We start from the raw sequence: 23,844 nt of genomic DNA, 5'->3' as shown, positions 1-23,844 counted from the left end.
GTCTAATGACCAGTCATTTTACTTTTCTGCTCTTAGTGCCTAAATGCACACTTATGTTTATCCAGTTGTCATGTTTGTAGTCCCTGTTTTGGCAATTTGGGCAGTTGTTTCTATTCCATGTAAGGCAGGCTTTTGTTATTTTGAGAGGTATTCCTTTGTGCTGACTCTGGGATGTCAGAGTCACATTATTCTATGGCCCCAACTGTGTTAGGTCTCATGCCTTTGGGCCTCACTGTTGGCCACCCCCAGGTTTTCAGCATTTGGTATGGGGACCCTCACTGGCCAATGTCTAGATACTCCAGGTTTTTCAGCATTTGGTGCCGTTTCATTTTTTTCCTTACTCTGTCATTCCGTCCACTTCAGCAACTTCTTCTAGTCCCTCCTAAAATCATAAATTTTCTTTTCTGCAACAGGTCTCTTCCTGTCTTTCTTTCTGCTCAAAATGAGGGTCCCAAATGAGCTGCCTTGTTCAAGCCCATTTTTCTGGAGGCCCTGAACCCCTGACCTAATGACGACTCCCTGCAATGGCAGAAAAGCAGCCGCCTGAACACTTTTTTTGGTGTCTCCACTGATGGGTGAGTTCTCCACTGTCTCAGGAACTCCAAGGACACGCCCTGAACAACAACCCCTCTCTTCCCCAATTCACATTTGCTGCTACGGGAGCCTGTTTTTCCTAGCTTCCTTTCCCTTTCTGCCTTTTCAGTCTTCTTTTATTATACTTCTACTGGTTCATGTCTCTCTAGGATTGTGGGTCCCTGGGACAGTCCCAAGGTCTTGGGTCCAAGATCTCTGATCTTGAAGCTGTCATGGTAAGGTGACCCTTCATCCATCAATGAGTGTTCTGGCTTGCTGTATCTCTCTCTCTCTCTCTCCCCCACCAGAGAAACAAAGGGAAAGGTACCCCCCATCCCCCTACTCTCCCTCCTTTCCCTCTTTTTCTTTCCTGCCCTTTTAAATCATCTCCTCCTCCTCTGAAGCTGAAGGGGGGAAAAAAGGATAAAAGAGGGTTTTAAAATCTGTTATGAAAACTACCTTACCCAAATTCTAGTCTACAGTTTCCTTGGATTACCTATTAGAAAAAAAAAAGTTTAGCCATGTGAACAGGTTTCAAAATTGTCAGAAATATTTAAATCCAGCTATCTTTAATAAAGTCCAAAGGCTTTTCAAGTTCACATGAATCCTTTGGTAAATAAAACTTGTTTTCAAATTATTAATAAAGACTGGGTGCTGTCGCTCACACCTCCCAACATTTTGGGAGGCTAAGGTGGGAGGACTGCTTGAGCCCAGGAGTTCAGGACCAGCCTGGGCAACATAGTGAGACTCCATCTCTAAAACAAAACAAAAAAAATTAGCCAGGTGTGACAGCACACACTTATACTCCCAGCTACTCAGGAGGCTGAGGTGGAAGATCACTTGACCCCAAGAGGCGGAAGCTGCAGTGAGCTGTGATCATGCCACTGCACTCCAGCCTGGGCACCAGAAACCTTGTCTCAAAAAATTAATTAATTAAATTAAATAATTGATGGAAATAGAAATGTCTTCAGAATTGTATAAATAAGACGAATTTAAGATTGTTGGCTCAATGAAAATAGCTGAATCTTCTCAGTTACTGGCAAAATGCCCACGTGTTTAAGATTCTTACTTAGGGGTTCACCTAATGTTCAGAGTTTAAAAATGGTTAACCAGGAAATAACTTTGAATAATGACCAATTTTGTCTAATATAGTTCCAGCTAGGCACAGGGGCTCTCACCTGTAATCCCAGCACTTTGGGTGGCCAAGGCAGGTGGATCACTTGAGGTCAGGAGTTTGAGACCAGCCTGGCCAACATGGCAAAACCCCATGGCTACTAAAAATACAAAAATTAGCCAGGCGTGGTGGTGCATGCATCCCAGCTACTTGGGAGGCTGAGGCCCAAGAAGCTCTTGAATCCGGCAGGCAGAGGTTACAGTAAGCTAAGGTTATGCCATTGCACTCCAACCTGGGTGACAGAGTGAGACTCTGTCTCAAAAAAAAAAAGAAAAAGAAAAAAAAATTATAAGTAATAATAAATTAGGTAAATATAATGAGATAAATGCTTATAAGTGAACTTTTTGTATAATTTAAAATCTTAAAATCGTTTGGATGCTTATTGGATGCCTGGGTCATTTCCAATTAAGAAAGGAATATTATATAGGGAAACATTTTACAATAAAATAAAAAATTTTAAAAACTGTGGAATGGTTCTTATCTATAAAATGCTAATATCTGATAGTTCAGGATTTCTTCCTTCCTAGGTTTATATAAAACTTACCAAAGAAGATGTGTTTTTATTGAGAAAAAGAATAATTGTGTCTAATTCAAAAGTTATCTAAAGGTTGATTCAAATTATGGACTTGAAAAGGTTATTTATATAACCAGGTAGAAAGGAACCAGTAAGTAGGGGAGAGATAGGTAAAGAAAGTTATGGATGTTCAGAGGTATTTTTGGTAAGAAAGGTTATAAATAAAAGAGAATAATTCTATAAGAAAGAATCCTGCAGATCTCAGTGGGAAAAAAAAGAGGATCTTATATGGTATTGTTCTAGAGTAGTAGAATGACTAGTTATTTAGGAAAAGTAGTATAGGCCAGGCACAGTGGCTTATGCCTGTAATCCCAGCACTTTGGGAGGCCAAGGTGGGTGGATCACTTGAGGTTAGGAGTTCGAGACCAGCCTGGCCAAGATGGTGAAACCTTGTCTCTACTAAAAAATACAAAAATTAGCTGGGTGTGGTGGCACACGCCTGTAATTCCAGCTACTTTTGAGGCTGAGGCAGGAGAATTGCTTGAACCCGGGAGGCGGAGGTTGCAGTGAGCCAAGATTGCACCACTGCACACCAGTCTGGGCAACAGAATGAGACTCTGTCTCAAAAAAAAAAAAAAAAAAAAAAGGTAGTATTGGACAAGTCAGAAAGTTCATTCAACCATATCATACATGGTCTGTGCAGGTCATAAGATTTATAAAGGAGAATTTATAAAAAGAATTGTTTATGTGATTAAGTTAGCTATAATTAAAAGTGGAATCTTTCTAAAGAATGGTCTCCTATGTTAAAGTAAGGGTTTCAAGGTATTGATTTGCTCTTAATGAAATCACAAGAAAATTTGCTTTTCAATTCTATAACTTGTTTCTTTTGAAAATTTCTCAGATTCATATCTCATAAGTTCAATTGTTCTATCTCACTGCTTTCAGCTTTTTCTCCCCTTGAGAAAGCCTGAGACATTAGTCTCTCCTTCAACCTTTTCATCAGTTGCTGTAACTTTTTCTCTTCCAGTTCTGTTTTTACAGTCAGATGCTGAAATATTTTAGCTTAGAGGTCTATAAAAGCAATGTTTTCCTCCAGTATAACTTGATTCTATACTCTTGGTTTTTCTTGATGTGTCTAAATTTTCAGAGTAACCAGAAAACTTTTCATGTTCACCTGCTATATTCAAAACCTTGAACATACTTTGTCTGATTAAATTCAAGTATTATTTTTCTCTTCATCAAATTTAACTTCAAGATTAGTTAAGTGGGCTTCCCATAAGGAGAGACAATTACACTGCAGAGGGATTACCACTTTGGGTAAATAAGTAACTATTACTTACAGTAACCTGTGGTTCTGTGTCAATACAGTATTTTGGGCTTTTTGACATCTTTTACAAATGCCCCCAGAATCGAATCCTAGCTTGATTGTCTGGCTTGTTGCTGGGCTTTATCAAAGCTATAAAAACTAATCACTGCAAGGTTGTGATATATTTTTACAGCCTCCTGACAGGTTGTGGACTCCAGCATCACCACTGCCAGCCCTTTAAAAAGTTCCTTATAGGGTGCTATTAACTAATCAATGTGCTTTTGAGTTACAGGGCTTTGACTCCTGGGTACAGACAGCTCATCTAGAGAAGGCACCAACTCTTGCCAGTATCTAACACCAAACTCAAGTTAACCAAAGCCTTGTCTTTAGACCTGGGCAAAAGGGGCAAAGTAAACTGCTTTAGGACGGGCGTAGTGGATCACACCTGTAATCCCAGCACTCTGGGAGGCTGAGGTGGGTGGATCACCTGAGGTCGGGAGTTCAAGACCAGCCTGACCAACATGGAGAAACCCCGTCCCTATCAAAAATACACAAAAATTAGCTGGGCGTGGTAGTACATGCCTGTAATCCCAGCTACTCGGGAGGCTGAGGCAGGGGAATCGCTTGAACCCGGGAGGCGGAGGTTGCGGTGAGCCAAGATCATGCCATGGCACTCTGGCCTGGGCAACAAGAGTGAAACTCAGTCTCAAAAAAAAAAAAAAAAAAAAAGTAAACTGCTTTAATGAGACACAGGGACAAGCTTGTATTCATTTAATAATTTTGCCTCTATATGAATTAATATAACTTATTCTATGCCTTGATACTAAATAATTTAAATGTTTAGGTACCTGTAAGATTCCTTTCCTGTCATTCTCAAAACTAGGGCAGGGCTTATGACTTTTTTGTTTGAAACATTGCTAATTCTTTATGTGTTGTTTTATCTACAGAATTTAAAACTATTCAATTCCTCCAGGCCCAAGGACTACTGAAGAGGTGGGCATGAGAGATTATAGGGGCTGGGTTTTGAGGGATATAATTAATTCAGACCTTCCAAATCAGGGACAGGCACACAGATACCTAAATAGCTGAACAAAATGTTTGTGTTTTGTAAACCTAATTGCTGCAAGCCAAGATTACAATAGCTCAATGCACAGAATTTATAGATAAGTCAGTTTTATAACCTTATTTTTTGGCTTCTGGTTTTGGCTCTTATATTGCTTAAAAGGGGTTTTAAGAGATAATAATGAGTGCCTGCCTACCTCCACTTCCATCTGGCCTACAATGTTTAATTGGCTATAAGTCACTTGAATCTAAGTCCCTTGGCCATCAGGGTCCCACCAAGGGACATGATGGACCTGGGGCAGGTAGCACACCACCTCAGCATTGGTATGGAACAAAATAAAAGCTTGGCCAGCAATATTGCCTCTGGCAGCTGGATGCAGTGGCTCACACCTGTAATCCCAGCACTTTGGGAAGCCAAGGCAGACAGATCACCTGAGGTTAGGAGTTGCAGACTAACCTGTCCAACATGGTGAAACCCCATCTCTACTAAAAATACAAAAATTAGCTGGGCGTGGTGGCAAACGCCTGTAATCTCAACTACCTGGGAGCCTGAGGCAGGAGAATCACTTGAACCTGGGAGGCGGCTGTTGCAGTGAGCTGAGATCGTGCCACTGCACTACAGCCTGAGTGACAGAGCAAGACTCCGTCTCAAAAAAAAAAAAAAAAGAAACTGGAAAAACTAATTCAGGCCATGACAAGAAACAAGGGGTTGGACAAGCCTCACTATACCTTCCCCCTCCTCCCCTTTGGAACTTAAGAGACCAGGTTCAAAAGGCACTCTATGAAAATAAAGTATTGCCCTTTCCCACAAAGGAAAAGATTGTTCCCTGTTTAACCAGGAGACCTAGTCCTATTAAAAACTTGGGGCAGGGGTGGTGGCTCACGCCTGTAATCCCAGCACTTTGGGAGGCCAAGGCGAGTGGATTACGAGATCAGGAGATGGAGACCTTACTGGCTAACATGGTGAAACCCCGTCTGTACTAAAAATACAAAAAATTAGCCGGGCATGGTGGCAGGCACCTGTAGTCCCAGCTACTCAGGAGGCTGAGGCAGGAGAATGGTGTGAACCCGGGAGGTGGAGGTTGCAGTGAGCCGAGATCATGCCACTGCACTCCAGCCTGGGCGACAGAGCAAGACTCCATCTCAAAAAAAAAAAAAAAAAAACTTGGAAAGGGCCGGGCCAGTGGCTCATACCCGTAATCCCAGCACTTTGGGAGGCCGAGGTGGGTGGATCACGAGGTCAGGGGATCAAGACCATCCTGGCCAACATGGTGAAACCCTGTGTCTAGTAAAATACAAAAAATTTAGCTGGGCATAGTGGCACATGCCTGTAGTCCCAGCTATTCGGAAGGCTGAGGCAGGGGAATCACTTGAACCCGGGAGGCGGAGGTTGCAGTGAGCCGAGATAGCACCACTGCACTCCAGCCTAGGCAACAGAGCAAGACTTCATCTCAAAAAAAAAAAAAAAAACTTGGAAAGAAGGATTCCTTGAAGATCAATTATAATATAACCAATATGGAAGGGCACCCACTCCCCATTAGGTATTGTTAAGCACTCCCACTGCTGTTAAACTTCGGGGAATCACTAGCTAGGTACACCTGTCCCGGATTAAACAAACCTGTTTTTGGTGAATCCCTACAGGCACAAGAGGAGGACACCATGACCTACACCTGCAAACCTCTGGAAGACTTAAAGTTGCTATTTCACAAGACAGATAAGTAGCAACCACCTCCTCCTGAGAAACACCTTACTTGTCCTTATTGAGTATAGGGACCACCCTAAAGCCCAGTGTGATACTCAGTTGTCCCTGTTCTTCTTGCTCCCTGCTCCTAATCAATCTAACTCGCTGTGGAATGGGAACAAAACTCCATAGTAAACATTTCTAGAATTATAGCATCAGGAAATAGCCTGCATGATTGCAGAATCTGTCATCAGCACCCTCAGGATAGAGAGCATCACCTTCTGGTGCACCCTGCAAACCTCACAGCCATCTCCCCAAACCTCCTAATTGGCCATAGTGTTCCTTTGGTACCTAGGCCCCTACTTATAAAACAGCTCTCTCCCACACTTAACAGATTGACCTGACTCCTCTCCAACCACCCTCCTACCCCCTACTATTACCTGGACCTAGGATGTTGGGTATCTACAGCTCCAGTGTACTAATGATACTATCTTTTGCACAAATTGTTGTGACAATGACACAGAGACAGAAATTCCCCACAATGCTCTGACCCAACCCTAGTAGCCAAATTCCCAAGGCCATGGGAGGGCAAATGGGATCCCACTGGTAAACAAGGAGACTATACATGGTGCCTCCTCCAGGACCAATATATGCAAGGGAGAAACGACTGCTTAATTTGGGAAGATGGAGGTACCACCCTCTGGTGGAAAACGAGGGCTACTCAATCACCCCCATTGGAACCTGGAAAAGGTATCTCTATAGACCCAGTTTGGCAATAAAAAATGGACGGCATAACTTGCAAGGATTCAATTTGTGACCCATCTGGGCTCACCTTTAGGGGAAGAAATCCTACCCCATACCCACTCCCAACCCTGTAGGGAACCATTTATTCTTCTAGGAATAGCTTTCCATTTTGCTTATCAAAAACTTGAAACACCAGTGAATGTATTTTGGCCACCATTATCCCTTCAGGGGGTATCCATTCATAACCCCATAAAACCTAGAAAAACAAGAAGTAAAAGAGCAATAGGATTAATTTTTACAGGAATTGGGGCAGCAATAGGGGTGGTGGCCCCTTGGCAGGGACGTTGCATACCACAAGTCAATGCTAAGAAACATAACTCAGGCCCTAGAATCTCTGGCCACCAACACTAGTCAGACATTAAGAAAAATTCAGGAATCTCTGGACTCTTTGGCAATTGTAGCCCTGACAACAGACTAGTCTTGGATTGTTTACTGACTGAAAAAGGTAGAGTCTGCACTGTTATCAATAAGACCGGCTGCACATATATTAACAACTCTGGACAGGCTGAGGTTAACATTCAAAAGTTCTAAGAGCAAGCCACCTGGTTACATATATATAACCAGGGAACTGACCCCAACTATATCTGGTTGACCATAAAAAACACCCTCCTGGCCAGGCACAGTGGCTCACGCCTGTAATACCAGTACTTTGGGAGGCTAAAGTGGGAGGATCACTTGAGCTCAGGAGTCAAGACCAGCCCGGGCAACATAGTGAGACTGTGTCTCTATAAAAACATTTAAAAATCAGCTGGGTGTTGCTGGCAAACACATGTGGTCCCAGCTACTCAGGAGGTAAGGCAGGAGGATCACTTGAGCCTGGGAGGTTGAAGCTGCAGTGGGCCATGATCACACCACTGCACTCCAGCCTGGGTGACAGAGCGAGATCCTGTCTCAAAAAACCCAAAAAATAACAACAAAAAAACACCCTCCCAAGTCTCACCTGGTTTCTACTCTTTTTAGGACCTCTAGCGGCTATCTTGTAACTATGAATCTTTGGCCCTGCCTCTTTTAGCCTCCTTGTAGTGTGTGTCTTCTAGATTGCAACAATTTCCATGTGAAGATAATGCTAGCACATGGCTTCCAACACATCCTTGTTCTGACCCCTTAGATGAGGCATCAAGAGATTTTTACTCCTCCAGTGCTAGGCAGGGCCAATGCCCATAAAATCAACAGGAAGCAGTCACAGAAGACGGACTTCCACCCTTCTAAAACCCTGTAAGATTGAAGGGGAGTATATAATCTCTGTGGGGGGAGTGAGGTAGGAGAGAAGCAGGATTTGTTTTCCAAGCACTGGCCAGAGAGCCTGCTGAACAAAACAAGAACAAAACCCTGATCAAAACAGGATGCAGCAAAGAAAGCAGCCAAAACCAGTTACAACCAAGATGGCAACAAAAGTGACATTCGGTTGCTCTCACTGCTTATTATACACTAATTATAATGAATTTGCATGCTAAAAGAAACTCCAGTGGGTCACAGGGAGCCAGGCCTGGTGGCCAGAGTGTATCATGAGGCTGGACCTGGTGGTGCAGAAGGTGGTGGTCCACCCCCAGGTACTGCTCAATGTGGTGGATCATTTCAACAGAATCAGCAAGGTTGGAAACCAGAAATGCACTCTTCATGTGCTTTTGCGGTCATGGCAAATGAAAGTACTTGATGTATCCAGCAGTTTTACAGTCCCTTTTAATGAAGATGACAAAGATAATTGTTTTTTAGCCCACGATTATTTGAAAAACACATACAGAATGTTTAAGAGGGTGAATGCCAGGGAAAGAATAGTTGAGTGGTACCACATAGGCCCTAAACTACACAAGAATGACACTGCCTTCGATGAAATCATGAAAAGATACTGCCGTAACTCAGTATTGGTCACTAGTGACATGAAGCCAAAGGACTTAGGGCTGCCCACAGAAGCATATATTTCAGTAGAAGTCTATGAAGATGGAACTTCAGCCTTGAAAACATTTGAGCATGTGACCAGTGAAACTGGAGCAGAGGAAGCTAAGGAAATTGGAGTTAAACACTTGTTACAAGACATCAAAGACACTACAGTGGGCACTCTTTCCCAGTGTATCACAAACCAGGTCCTGGATTTGAAGGGACTGAACTCCAAGCTTCTGGGTACCAGAAGCTACCTGGAAAAAGTTGCCACAGGCAAACTGTCCACCAACCACCGATTCATCTATCAGCTGCAGGTCTTCAAGCTGCTGCCAGTCATTAGCCTATAGGAGTTTGTCAAGGCCTTTTACCTGAAGACCAATAACCAAATGGTAGCAGTGTACTTGGCCTCGCCGATCCATTCTGTGATCACCCTACACAACCTCATCAACAAGACTGCCAACTGGGATGCAGAGAAGAAAGACAGGAAAAAGAAACTGGCCAGGCGCGGTGGTTCACGCCTGTAATCTCAGCACTTTGGGAGGCCGAGGCGGGCGGATCACAAGGTCAGGAGATCGAGACCAGCCTGTCTAACACAGTGAAACCCCGTCTCTACTAAAAATACAAAAAAATTAGCCGGGTGTGGTGGCGGGCACCTGTAGTCCTAGCTACTCGGGAGACTGAGGCAGGAGAATGGCGTGAACCCGGGAGGCGGAGCTTGCAGGGAGCCGAGATCGCGCCACTGCACTCCAGCCTGGGTGACAGAGCAAGACTCTGTCACCAAAAAAAAAAAAAAAAAAAAAAGATAGGAAAAAGAAGAAAGCAAAAAAGGATAGAAAAGACGACAAAGAGAAAGATAAAGGAAAAAAGTGATATAAAGAGAAAATGTAAAACATATAGATTTTTTAATTTGTAAACTAAAATCTTATAAACGAAACCAGCGTGCTACTAGGGGGTTCTTTTCCACTTTAACTGCTTGTTAAAAAGCTGTCCTGGGCCAGGCACGGTAGCTCACGCCTGTAATCCCAGTACTTTGGGAGGCCGAGGTGGGTGGATGACTTGAGGTCAGGAGTTCGAGACAGCCTGGCCAACATGGTGAAACCCCATCTCTACTAAAAATACAAAAATTAGCTTGGCATGGTGGCACACGGCTGTAGTCCCAGCTACTCAGGAGGCTGAGGCAGAAGAATTGCTTCAACCGAGCAGGGGCCATTGAGATTGCGCCATTGCACTACGGCCTGGGAAACAAGAGTGAAACTCTGTCTCAAAAAAAAAAAAAACAAAAAAAACACAGGAGTTGAATTTTCCCCATCTTGAAAGACTCTTTCAGTCTGTTTCTGGTAATTTACAAAATTGCTAAATGGAATACACAAACTCTGCATGTTCTCTGACTCATAACACCGTGAGTTCGAACCCTTCTGAACTCAGAATACCACAAGTTTTGGACCCATAGCTCTAGCACTCTCAGGCTTGGGATCCAGGCTTCATAAATTGCTTACCTTGAAAGACACAATTAAATGGATTGGTTTTAAAAAATAAAAACAGGCTGGGCGTGGTGGCTCATGCCTGTAATCCCAGCACTTTGGGAGGCTGAGGCGGGCAGATGATCACCTGAGGTCAGGAGTTCAAGACCAGCCTGGCCAACATGGCAAAAACGCATCTCAATTAAAAATACAAAAAAAGCCAGGTGCAGTGACTCAAGCCTGTAATTCCAGCACTTTAAGAGGCCGAGGAGGGCAGATCATGAGGTCAGGAGTTTGACACCAGCCTGACCAACATGGTGAAACCCCGTCTCTACTAAAAATACAAAAATTAGCCGGGCACGGTAGCGGGTACCTATAACCCCAGCTACTCAGGAAGCTGAGGCAGGAGAATCGCTTGAACCCAGGAGGTGGTGGTTGCAGTGAACTGAGATGGCGCCACTGCACTCCAGCCTGGGCAACAGAGCGAGACTCCATCTCAAAAACAAAAAACAAAAAACAAAAAACAAAAAAAATTAGCTGAGTGTGGTGGTGCATGCCTGTAGTCCCAGGTACTCGAAAGGCTGGGGTAGGAGAATCCCTTGAACCCAGGAGGCGGGGGTTGCGGTGAGCCAAGATCGTGCCACTACACTCCAGCCTGGGCAACAGAGTGAGACTCTGTCTCAAAATAAATAAACAATAAATAAATATATACATACATACATACAAAGAAGAAAAGTCCCACCACTGCCATGACAGTTTACAAATGCCAGGGCAACCCCTAGAAGTTACCTTATATGGTTTAAAACGGGAGGATCTCTTGGTTCTGGGAACTCCCTGCCCCTTTTCTAGAAAACTGATGAATAACCTGCCCTTATTTAGTATATAATCAAGGAATAGCTATCTATTCACAAGGGCTGCTGCTATTGCTGTGTCTATGGGGCAGCCATTTCCTGTACTCTGCTGCTCTAATAAACTTGCTTTCCTTTTTCTCTATTGGCTTGCAAATGAATCTTGCACAAAGCCAAGAACCCCCCTGGGCTGAGCCCCAATTTTGGGGTTCACCTGCATAACTCATACCCAAATCTGAACTCATATTCAAACTCTCAAATACCTTCCCTATGAAGGCATGCATCACCATCCCCTACCCCAGATATCTTACATGTCAGTCTCTGAGCAGTGTTAATCATTTCTTTGTAATGTGTCTATGGTGTACCCATTCTTCTCTACCCTTACTGCCAGCATCCTATTCTAAATCTTAAGGTCTTAAGGGGAAAGCTTCAAGGCTCTCCATAATCTGGATCTACTCTTTCTACCTGAAGCCTTAGTACTTTCCCACACAAACACAGCATTTCTACATGTTTGCAGAATATGCTATTCTACTTCCACTTCTTCCCTCACAATCTATCAAATCCTGTGAATCCTTCAAGCTCCAATTCCAAAAAGTATATGTTTATGGTTGTTTTCCCAATTAAGATTCTAAACTTCCTGAGGTTAGAACTATGTCTTCTGCTTCTTTTAAATGTCACACAGATAGAGATTATGTTTTAAACCAAAACTCAGAACAAAGGATTTCTTTGTCATTTTCAGACAAAAAAAAATCTGAGAGATAAAAGTTAAACATCAAAATGTGTTTTGTAGGTTACGGCAATGGTTTACTAAAACTACGGAATTGTAGGTCGGGCGCGGTGGCTCACGCCTGTAATCCCAGCACTTTGGGAGGCCGAGGCAGGTGGATCACCTGAAGTCAGGAGTTCGAGACCAGGCTGGCCAACCTGATGAGATCCCATCTCTACTAAGATACAAAAAATTAGCTAGGCCTGGTGATGCACACCTGTAATCCCAGCTACTCGGGAGGCTGAGGCAGGAGAATCGCTTGAACCCGGGAAGCAGAGGTTGCAGTGAGCCAAAATCATGCCACTGCCCTCCAGCCTGAACAACAGAGACTCCATCTCAAAAAAAAAAAAAAAAGAGCTGGGCACTGTGGCTCACGCCTGTAATCCCAGCACTTTGGGAGGCTGAGGTGGGCGGATCATGAGGTTAGGAGTTCGAGACCAGCCTGGCCAATATGGTGAAACCCCGTCTCTACTAAAAACACAAAAATTAGCCACGTGTGGTGGCGCTTGCCTGTAGTCCCAGCTACTTGGGAGGCTGAGACAGAAGAATCACTTGAACCCAGGAGGCAGAGGTTGCAGTGAGCTGAGATCGTGCCACTGCACTCCAGCCTGGGCGACAAAGCGAGACTCTGTCTCAAAAAACAAAACAAAACAAAACAAAAAACTTACAGAATTATCATTAAGTCACATTGAATACTTTTTGTGGAGTCTTTTATCATACAAGGAAGTTGTATAATACTATTACTAATAGTATTTCTGGGCTGGGTGCGGTGGCTCATGCCTGCAATCCCAGCACTTTGGGAAGCCGAGGCAGGCAGATCACCTGAGGTCAGAAGTTCGAGACCAGCCTGGCCAACATGGTAAAACCCTGTCTCTACTAAAAATACAAAAATTAGCCGGATGTGGTGGTGGTCACCTGTAATCCTAGCTCTCGGGAGGCTGAAGCAAGAGAATCACTTGAACCTGGGAGGCAGAGGTTAGAATGAGCCGAGATCACACCACTGTCCTCCAGCCTGGGCAACAGAGTAACACTCTGTCTCAAAAGAAAAAAAACAAAATCCACACCCCAAAGTTGGTCTCAGTCACTCAAAAGGATTTATTGAGCACCTACTAAAAGTCTACCACCAGCTTACTGGAAGGCACAGTAACTACAGAAGCCTCAGCCCCACATCCTCCCATGTTCAGGTCTGGGGAGATCCTTCATGGCTCTTGAAAAGCTTTGAGGCCCGGTGCGGTGGCTCACGCCTGTAATCCCAGCACTTTGGGAGGCTGAGGCGGGTGGTCATTTGAGATCAGAAATTCAAAACCAGCAGGGCTGGGCACGGTGGCTCACACCTGTAATCCCAGCACTTGGGAGGCCGAGGCAGGCAGATCACGACGTTAGGAGATCGAGACCATCCTGGCTAACATGGTGAAACCCTGTCTCTACTAAAAATACAAAAAATTAGCCAAGCGTGGTGGCGGGCGCCTGTAGTCCCAGCTACTCGGGAGGCTGAGGCAGGAGAATGGCGTGAACCCAGGAGGTGAAGCTTGCAATGAGCCGAGATTGTGCCACTGCACTCCAACCTGGGTGACAGAGAAAGACTCTGTCTCAAAAAAAAAAAAAAAAAAAAAAAAAAAGTAGTTCAAAACCAGCCTGACCAACATGGTGAAACCCCGTCTCTACTAAAAATACAAAAATTAGCCGGGTGTGGTGGTGGGTGCCTGTAATCCCAGCTACTCGGGAGGCTAAGGCAGGAAAATTGCTTGAACCCATGAGGCGGAGGTTGCAGTGAGTCAAGATCGCACCACTGCCCTCCAGCCTGGGCAACAGAACGAGACTCCGTCTCAAAAAAAAAAAAAAAAAAAAAAAGAAAGAAAACTTGATTCTGTCCTACGCTTTGTATGTACATCTCTCCCGGCTTCCTGAATTAGTAGTTGAACTGATTCTTATCTCCTTACTATTTTCTTTAAACTATCTCAAAGGAAATGCCTTTTTTCCAGTAAAAACACCTAAATTCCAGTATCACCTTAATTTGTCCTGATCTAGTATATTCTGCTCTTAAAAAAAAAAAAAAAAAAAAAAGAATAAAAGAGAAAAAAAGGAAAGGCATGGGGAAAATAAAGAAAAACCTTCATTTCTCCTTTCCTTATGTCTAAATAATGAGAACTCAAAAAGACTGAGGCTTAAGCACTTGCCTCATTAAGTGGAAAACTATCAAAATAAGAATTTCAAAGTAATAAAAAGTATTTGTCCACATCAACTATGTGCAGGACAATGTCCTGCCTTGTTTTATTTTTTATTTATGTGATCAAAAGTCAAATCTATGTAATTAGCAAAATGGCACAAGCTATTTACCCTTTTTTATTCTAAAAAATTGTGTAGAAGATTAGCAGTGAAACAATATATAATACACATACAAAAAAAACTGCTATTCCTGTCTACATTTCCAGATAAAACACAGGTGTCCCAAAAGCAATACAACAATGCAAGCTACTGTGAATGAGGTTGAAAATTTACAAGGGATGATTCCACGGGAGAGCACTTTTCCCCAAAAGAGCTTTCATCTTTGACAATGTGCTTCAGGCAGCTCATGCCAGAGAGGGCGTGACCAACACAGTATACCATCAAGATTATTGCTAAACTCCCTCATCTTGGGCACTCCATCAGTTTTCAAATACAGCAGAGTCAGAAACATGAAATTCTTCAATATAAACACACACAAGACACAGTAAAAAACCACATACTGAGAATGTACCAGTAGGACAAAATAAGAACAAGTGGACTTAAAATGCGGCAAAAAAGAAAACATCTTAACAGTCAAAATGAATGAATAGGTCGGGTGCGGTGGTTCACGCCTGTAATCCTAGCACTTTGGGAGGCCGAGGTCGGTGGATCACGAGGTCAGGAGTTCGAGACCAGCGTGGCCAGCATGGTGAAACCCTGTCTCAACTAAAATACAAAAAAAAAAAAAAATTAGCTGAGCGTGGCAGCGTGTGCCTGTAGTCCCAGCTACTTGGGAGGCTGAGGCAGAAGAATTGCTTGAACCTGGGAGGCGGAGGTTGCAGTGAGATGAGATCGTGCCACTGCACTCCAGCCTGGCAACAGAGCAAGACTCCACCTCAAAAAAAAAAAAAAAAAGGGCCGGGCGCGGTGGCACACGCCTGTAATCCCAGCACTTCGGGAGGACGAGGCAGGCCGATCACGAGGTCATGAAATTGAGACCATCCTGGCTAACACGGTAAAACCCCATCTCTACTAAAAATACAAAAAATTAGCTGGGCATGGTGGCAGGCGCCTGTAGTCCCAGCTACTCGGGAGGCTGAGGCAGGAAAATGGCATGAACCCAGGAGGCGGAGCTTGCAGTGAGCCAAGACTGCACCACTGCACTCCAGCCTGGGCAACAGAGCCAGACTCCGTCTCAAAAAAAAAAAAAAAGACTATCACCTACCTACAGGAAAAGCTCAAATGCCTTAGTATGAAAAACAAAAACCTTCACAATCTAGGCTGGGCGCAGTGGCTCACGCCTGTAATCTCAGCACTTTGGGAGGCTGAGGCAGGTGGATCACCTGAGGTCAGGAGTTCAGGACCAGGCTGGCTAACCTGGTGAAACCCCATCTCCACTAAAAATACAAAAATTAGCTGAGCCTGGTGGCGGGCGCCTGTAATACCAGCTACTCAGGAGGCTGAGGCAGGAGAATCACTTGAACAGGGGAGGTGGAGGTTGCAGTGAGCCAAGATCACGCCACTGTACTCCAGCCTGGGCGACAAAGCGAGACTCCGTATCAAAAAAAAAATGAATAAGAGAAGTTGGTATCTTTTCTAAAGCATAAATGTGTTCTACTTAGACGTTTAAATGACTATCACCTACCTACAGGAAAAGCTCAAATGCCTTGGTATGAAAAACAAAACCCTTCACAACCTTAGTACAATCTACTACTCTAAAGTCATCTTGGCAGGGCGTGGTGGCTCACGCCCTTGGGAGGCCAAGGTACGTGGATCACCTGAGGTCAGGAGTTTGAGACCAGCCTGGCCAACATGGGGAAACGTCGTCTCTAATAAAAATTAAAAAATTAGCTGGATGTGGTGGCAGGCACCTGTAACCCAGCTACTCGCGAGGCTGAAGCAGGGGAATCACTTGAACATGGGAGGTGGAGGTTGCAGTGAGCCAAGATCACACCACTGCACTCCAGCCTGGGCAACAGAGCGAGACTCTGTCACAAAAAAAAAAAAAAAAAAAAAAAGAAGTCATCTCCCACCACCTCTTCCAAGCAACCATGTCACCATCCTTTTCTGCCAGTCTATCTCTGTGCACTGTTCTCGGCCTATGTGCCCATACCACTTTCTGTTAAACCGCAATTCATCTTTCAAATTGGAAGGGTCATTCATCTCAGTAGAGCCTTTCCCAGTGTCCCAGGCAGTAGTCTCCCCCTTTAAGCTGCTGCCCAATCACAAAAGACCATACACATCTCCAGACACACCAAATAAAGGATGAGAGAATGGAATGAAAGGGATACAATGGCTGGGTGCAGTGGCTCATGCCTGTAATCCAGCACTTTGGGAGGCCAAGGCGGGCGGATCACGAGGTCAGGAGATTGAGACCATCCTGGCTAACACAGTGAAACCCTGCCTCTACTAAAAATACAAAAAAAACTGGCCGGGCACAGTGGTGGGTGCCTGTAGTCCCAGCTACTCGGGAGGCTGAGGCAGGAGAATGGCGTGAACCTGGGAGGCGGAGCTTGCAGTGAGCCGAGACCACGCCACTGCACTCCGGCCTGGGCAACAGAGCGAGACTCCGTCTCAAAAAAGAAAGAAGAAAGGGGTACAGAAGTGGATATAGGGAATGGGAGGGGAAAAGAAAGTCTATATCCATTCATAAAGTTCACTGCTGGCCAGGCACGGTGACTCACACCTGTAATCCCAGCACTTTGGGAGGCCAAGGCAAACGGATCACCTGAGGTCAGGAGTTCGAGACCAGCTTGACCAACATGGTGAAACCCCGTCTCTGGTAAAAACACAAAATTAGCCAGGCGTGGTGGCGCATGCCTGTAATCCTAGATACTTGGGAGACTGAGGCAGGAGAATCGCTTGAACCCAGGAGGTGGAGGCTGCAGTGAGTCAAGATCCCACCATTGCACTCTAGTCTGGTGACATGGCAAGACTCCGTCTCAAGAAAAAAAAAAAAGTTCACTGTTGACCCTTAGCAACACAGCAGTTCCAATTCCGTACCAAATCAATATCCCCTTTCAGAAATACTACTCTGTAAAGGTACCCAGAAATAGCAATGGCAAAGTGGTATTGACAAGAATGTAACCTAGAGACCTTGTATACCTTACCTCCTTCTTCCTTGACTTCTTCACTAGGCTCTCCTGAAAAAGGCTCCTTTAGGGTAAGATGATCACATCTGTCTTCTTGGGTAACTGGCCCAGGCCTGAGTGTCATTTTTTTCCCTCTCTTTGAGCCAGTAGCGTGGAGTTTTCCTTTACCAATGTGTATATTAAGGGGGTGAAAAGACTCCAAGGAAGGTAGGGTGATTCCCTGAGAGATGGCCACATCAACACCTTCTAGAATTGGTACATTTGTGTTCTGGGTGAGCATTCCAGAGCTCAGAGATGTATCCTCCATACCAAGCTGATTTCCTGCATCCTGCAAAGGTTGTACTTCGAAGCCAGCTACTCTGCCATGACTTGGATCCCAGGATAGTGACACCGAACTCAAGTCCTTAACCTGGTCAGATTCTGGTTTAACGGCTGATTCTAGGTCTACGTTGTTTTCCTCTTGATTGCCTTTATGCTGTAGGGACTCTGTCACTGTAGTTCTTCTCTTCTTACAGGGCAACATTTTAAAAGTCCCACTTTTGTTCCATTCTGAAAGAATAAAAAGTTCTTAGTGCCTTCATATTAATTAAAAGTAATAACATTTACTAAATTATCTTTTCATTTATTCATGTTCGATCATGAACACAATACTTCACACCAAATGCACAATTTCCCTTTAGGTGGAAGTTGAGAGACAGTGGTTAAGTGACTGAGCTCAAATCTCAACTCTACTGATTACTACTGATGGACTACTGTTACCTAGGCCAAGTGATTTAACCTCGCAAGTCTTCAGTACCCTCAACAGTAAAAAAGAATTGCTCTTACTTCATAGAATTGTTACAATTAAAGAGTAAGTGATTAATAAACACTGTGGGTTTATTTTTGTGTTTTTTTGTTTTTGTTTTTGTTTTTGAGACAGAGTCTCACTCTGTCTCCCAGGCTGGAGTGCAGTGGCCCGATCTCGGTTCACTGCAACCTCTGCCTCTCGCGTTTTACGCCATTCTCCTGCCTCAGCCTCCTGAATAGCTGGGACTACAGGCGTGCACCACCTACACCTGGCTAATTTTTTTTGTATTTTTAGTAGAGATGGGGTTTCACCGTGTTAGCCAGGATGGTCTCGAACTCCTGACCTTGAGATCCACCCGCCTCAGCCTCCCAAAGTGCTGGGATTACAGGCGTGAGCCACCGCGTCCAGCAAACATTGTTATTATTACCATCAGGGTGGTAGACTAGCATGATGCTGAGAGTAAACTGTGGAATCAGACTGTCTGGATGTTTCCCAAGTCACCTTCTCTCCAGCTTTATGACCTTGTGGAAGTTACTCAACCTGAATCTCAGTGTCTTCAGCTATAAAATGGAATATAGTAGCATCTACTTCATTAGATGGTAAATGATCAATACATGTTTGCTATTGCTGTTTTCATAAACAGGTATTTCCATTAATAGAAACAAATCAAAAGCAAAGTGTGATTGTTTAAAAGGTTAGGCTATGTTGGCTGGGCACGAGATGGCTCACGTCTGTAATCCCAACACTTTGGGAGGCCGAGGTGGGCAGATTACCTGAGGTCAGGAGTTCAAGACCAGCCTGATCAACATGGAGAAACCCTGTCTCTACTAAAAATACAAAATTAGCCAGGCGTGGTGGCACACGCCTGTGATCCCAGCTACTCCAGAGGCTGAGGCAGGACAATCACTTGAACCCGGAGACAGAGGTTGCAGTGAGCCGAGATCGCTCGCCATTGCACTCCAGCCTGGGCAACAAGAGCGAAACTCCATCTCAAAAAAAAAAAAAAAAGGTTAGGCTATATTAACAACAAACTTTGTGTTGAAACAAGGAACATAAGAGTCCTACTATCCTCTGCGCTATGTTACTTCTTGGCTTTTTGCTTCAATTCTAGTTATCACATTTTAAGGGCATTACTGACCTAAACCAGAGGGTATCCTCTATGTTCTTTTAGTATCTGTTTGCAAACCTCTTTTACAGTACTTATCAGTTTTGTAATGGTCTCTCATCTTTCTCTGTCTCATCTCCTTCCTCCAAAACTATCAGCTTTTCGAGAAACAGGATTATTTCAACTCATATCCCTAATATCCAGCAGTATCTGGGTTTTTTTTTTTTTTTTTTTTTTTTTTTTTTGAGACAGAGTCTTGCTCTGTAGCCCAGGCTGGAGTGCAGTGGCGCGATCTCGGCTCACTGCAAGCTCCGCCTCCCAGGTTCACGCCATACTCCTGCCTCAGCCTCCCGAGTAGCTGGGACCACAGGCGCCCGCCACCGCGCCCAGCTAATTTTTTGTATTTTTAGTAGAGACGGGGTTTCACCATGTTAGCCAGGATGGTCTCGATCTCCTGACCTCGTGATCCGCCCGCCTCGGCCTCCCAAAGTGCTGGGATTACAGGCGTGAGCCACCGCGCCCAGCCTGGGTTTTTTTTTTTGAAACAAGGTCTTGCTCTGTCACCCAGGCTGCACTGCAGTGGCACGAACATAGTTCGCTGCAGCCTCTACCTCCTGGGCTCAAGCGATGCTCCCACCTCAGCCTCCCAAGTCATTGGGATTACGGTCCCATCCAAGCCACTGCACCAGTTCAGTATTTGGGTATTGTAGATACTCAATGTATCACTGAGTATTGATACTCAATGTGTCACTGAATATTGTAGATACTCAATGAATGCTCCCTGAATAATAAATGAAACAGAGGTTAAACAACTTATTCTGTGCAGCATTTGGGCCAAATGTTAAGCATTATATAAAAACTGATAGTGGCTTGGTGCAGTGGCTCACGCCTGTAATCCCAACACTCTGGGAGGCCAAGGCGAGCGGATAACAAGGTCAGGAGTTCGAGACCAGCCTGGTCAATACGGTGAAACGCTGTCTCTACTAAAAAATACAAAAATTAGCCAGGCATGGTGGTGGGCACCTGTAGTCCCAGCTTCTTGGGAGGCTGAGGCAGGAGAATCGCTTGAACCCGGGAGGTGGAGGTTGCAGTGGGCCAAGATCATGCCACTGCACTCCACCCTGGGCAACAGAGGGAGACTCTGTCAAAAAAAAAAAAAAAAAAGGGATCTTATTACCCAGGAAAACTTTACTGTCAGAAATAGATCCAATAATAGAATAAGCCGCCTTGTGTTAGATCACTGGCAATGTTCAAGCGAAGCCTGAATGTCCACTTATCAGAGTACTAGATGAAAGCCTGAACGAGAGAACTGAAAAATAAAAGTTCTTTGTAACTCTAAGCGTCTAAGGTTAGATTTCTCTTTCTTTCTTTTCTTTCTTTCTCTCTCTCTCTCTCTTTCTTTCCAGAGACAAGGTCTCGCTCTGTTGCCCAGACCAGAGTGCAGTGGCAAGATCCTAGTTCACTGCAGCCTCAGACTCCTGGGCTCCAATGACCCTCTGGCCTCGGCCTCCCGAGTAGCTGGGACTACAAGGCACTTGCCACCACCCTCAACGACTTTTTTTCTTTTTTTTTTTTTTTTGTAGAGACGGGGTCTCGATTTGTTACCCAGGCTGGTCTCACACTCCTGGCCTCAAGCGATCCTCCCGCCCCAGCCTCCCAAAGTGCTAGGATTAGAGGCGTGAGCCACCGCGCCCGACCTACAGTTAGTTTTAAACCTCCCTTCTGTTTCTCCAAGACATTAGGGGAGATTCTCCATCCCCTCAATCAACTGATGTAATTAAAACTCAGTAATTAAAGCTCAATAAAACATGAAGATTTCGTTGATTCCTGTGAGAGATGGTGGTGACCTTATAAGAAATAGAATGGGAGTAGCCAGGGCAGCTCTTTTATTTCACAGATAATTACTGAGATCAAAAAAAGGGGAAAAAAAGAAAAAGAAAGAAAGAAAAAGAAGGAAAGAAAGACAGCTACTTCAGCTCCAGGCACCTCAAACACAGCAGTAGCTCGACAGAGTCCACTTTTTTGGGAACCCAAGTCGGCCCAGCAGGGTGAATGAATGCCAATGTGGAGGCAGCCCCGGCACGGCCCTCTCCTAGGAAAACATTTTCAAAAGGGGTCCTAACCGCGCTTCCACCTCGGTGCCCAGGGCTGGCTCCAGTCCCCATTCCCAACTAGACACTGGACTTCACGCCCTTAACTTCCGCCACGCACCCAGCGCCCACCCTCAGACCCGACCTTCTCAACCTGGACATCGTTCGTCCAGGTGTCCCAGCTCCCACCTGCCTCTTCCCACCCCACCACACACAAACCTGTACCCTCACCAGCCGGCCTGATTCCACGGAAACGGCTTTGGCACCACCGGAAGTCAGCCAACAACAGCGAATTGCGTGCGCGTCCCCGAGCCTCGGAGCGCCGCGCCGCAGGGCATCAAGGAGCATGCGCCTAACACTATGCGCCATCCCATTTTAGGGCAGAGTGAAGCCACAACGTTAGTGCGTCAGTTATTGGCAAAAAAATTTAAAGGCACTACTTGGCTTTCTCTGCCCATGGAGTTATCCTACTCAAAACTGAGGTTAAGATTCAGTGGTTTAGATTAACAGCTAATTTGGGGGCCAGGCGCGGTGGCTCACGCCTGTAATCCCGGCACCTTGGGAGACGGAGGCGGGCGGATTACCTGAGGTCGGGACTTCAAGATCAGCCTGGCTAACATGGTGAAACCCCGTCTCTACTAAATATACAAAATTAGCTGGGCGTGGTGGCGCACGCGTAATCCCAGCTACTCTGGAGGCTGAGGCAGGAGAATCGCTTGAACCCGGGAGACGGAGGTTGCAGTGAGCCGGCATCGTGCCACTGCACTCCAACCTGAGCGACAGTGAGACTCTGTATCAAAAAAAAAAAAAAAAAAAAGATTAACAACTAATTTTTCTCACTACGAGTCACCTGGAACACAGGACTAAGGGACTGAAGAAGTCATAAAATGCCAGAAAAAGAAGTCTCTAAATTACAAATAGTGCAGGCTCCTGATTAAAACTAAGGCACTCTTGGACTCAGGCTATAGTAATTATTCATATATGTACAATATTCTGCATTTTACAAAATGCTCTCATATTTTCTTAGGTGACTTGGTCTCCACAATAGACTGTAAGATTATTATATCATATTCCAGTTTGCACAGGACAAAGTTCTGGCTCAGCTGAGTAGGTGATTTCACAACGGTACACAGACAGCTATCAAGGAGAATCAGGTATTAAGTCTCCTAACTCTAGCTAATAATGCATTGACCCAGTGTCCAGGAGGCTGCCTGGGGTGTAACAGATGTTCAATAATTCAATACGTGCTTTTTGAATGAGCGAATGAATGAATGACTTCTAAAATGATGTTATTTCCACTTTTCTAGAAAAACAGAATGTCTGGAATCCACGGAGATTAAAAAATAATAAAATAAAAACAGAATGTCAAAAGGTGGAAAAATACTTTCAACCCCCTCATTTTACAGGTAAACCACCAACACAAATTTATACATTTGAACTAATCCTATCTGTAAACAGAATCCAACGGATGAAATTATCCACAGCCAAAATGAAGGTTGAAATTTATGCAAACATGGCAGTAGTCTGACTCTAACCTGAATCACACCAACTCTCCCAAATACCAAGGAAGACTCCAGAAGCTCGGAGTTTCATGTGTGTTGTTCTTTTACCTACAGAATACACAGATCTTTCGGTTTGGCCTCTCTCATACGAAACCCTAAGCACTTGAGGTTCATGAAAAAAATTCAACTCTGATTAACTTTGGCACTTTTCATTAGTTTTTTTTTTTTTTTTTTAAACAGCTTTACATACCACAATATCCATCTGTTTTACGTGTACAACCAAATTTTTTTTTTTTTTTTTTTTTGAGACGGAGTCTTATTCTGTTGCCCAGGCTGGAGTGCAGTGGCGCGATCTCGGTTCACTGCAACCTCCACCTCCTGGGCTCAAGCGATCCTCGTGTCTCAGCCTCCCAAGTAGCGTGTGCCACCACGCCCGGCTAATCTTTGTATTTTTAGTAGAGACGGGGGTTTCACCATGCTGGCCAGGCTGGTCTCGAACTCCTGACCTCAAGTAATCTGCCCGCCTTGGCCTCCCAAAGGTTTGGGATTACAGGCATGAGCCACCGTGCCCGGCTGTTTTTTTAAAATTAGTAAATGTTCAGAGTTGTGCAACCATCCCCAGGTTTGGTCTTTCATCAGAGTTTCTGAGGTTTAAGACAGTTTCCATCCACTGTGAAATATAAGCCTAAAAAAAAAGTTCCGTAATAACCTTTAGCGGTCTCAGAAATGCATAATGATGGCAGTCGATACTGAAATCCAGGCAGCACAGAATTTTATTTTCCCAAAATTCTGGAACTCAGGACCGAGAACATTTTGCTGCTGTATTAAAGCCCAGAAAACTGAAATCAGAGGATTTCATATAATAATCTACCTATGCTTCTTACCCTTCAGTACTTTCTCGTTTTGGAACCACAGCGCGTCAGTGGGCGGGGCCTCATTCTCGGGAAAACTCGGCGGTGGGAGGAGTCCCCTCCGGGAGAGCTTCCTGAAGGGGGCG

At 44.7% G+C, this 23,844-nt stretch overlaps 2 protein-coding genes across 9 annotated transcripts in view; one reads left to right on the top strand and one right to left on the bottom strand.

Annotated features, from left to right (window-relative positions):
- Positions 1-23,829, bottom strand: part of GON4L (gon-4 like) — a 110,488-nt gene extending 86,659 nt beyond the window's left edge. For 2 of the 8 annotated variants that reach the window (XM_024348819.3, XM_063812301.1), the window contains exons 1-2: positions 21,577-21,985; positions 17,382-17,912 (exon numbers count right to left, since the gene is read on the bottom strand). In XM_024348819.3, the coding sequence (XP_024204587.3) occupies positions 17,382-17,886 (505 nt within the window). In that variant the 5' untranslated portion in view covers positions 17,887-17,912; positions 21,577-21,985. Of the gene's footprint in view, positions 1-17,381; positions 17,913-21,564; positions 22,136-23,731 lie in introns of those variants that run through there. The other 6 variants (XM_054672201.2, XM_054672179.2, XM_063812306.1 and 3 more) reach the window with 6 other exon arrangements.
- On the top strand, positions 6,494-12,046 carry LOC129137950 (26S proteasome non-ATPase regulatory subunit 7-like). The gene has a single exon (XM_054672374.2). It carries the CDS (start codon positions 8,620-8,622, stop codon positions 9,337-9,339), a length of 720 nt encoding a protein of 239 aa, XP_054528349.1. The 5' UTR covers positions 6,494-8,619; the 3' UTR covers positions 9,340-12,046.
- Positions 23,830-23,844: the final 15 nt, after the last annotated feature.

The sequence above is a fragment of the Pan troglodytes genome, chromosome 1, assembly GCF_028858775.2.
Source record: "Pan troglodytes isolate AG18354 chromosome 1, NHGRI_mPanTro3-v2.0_pri, whole genome shotgun sequence".
NCBI lineage: Eukaryota > Metazoa > Chordata > Mammalia > Primates > Hominidae > Pan > Pan troglodytes.
This window is presented reverse-complemented; position numbering and strand designations above follow the sequence as displayed.

What these genes read in the sequence shown, in the direction of transcription:
- LOC129137950 (XM_054672374.2), top strand. Translation starts at nt 8,620, where the DNA reads ATGAGGCTGGACCTGGTGGTGCAGAAGGTGGTGGTCCACCCCCAGGTA.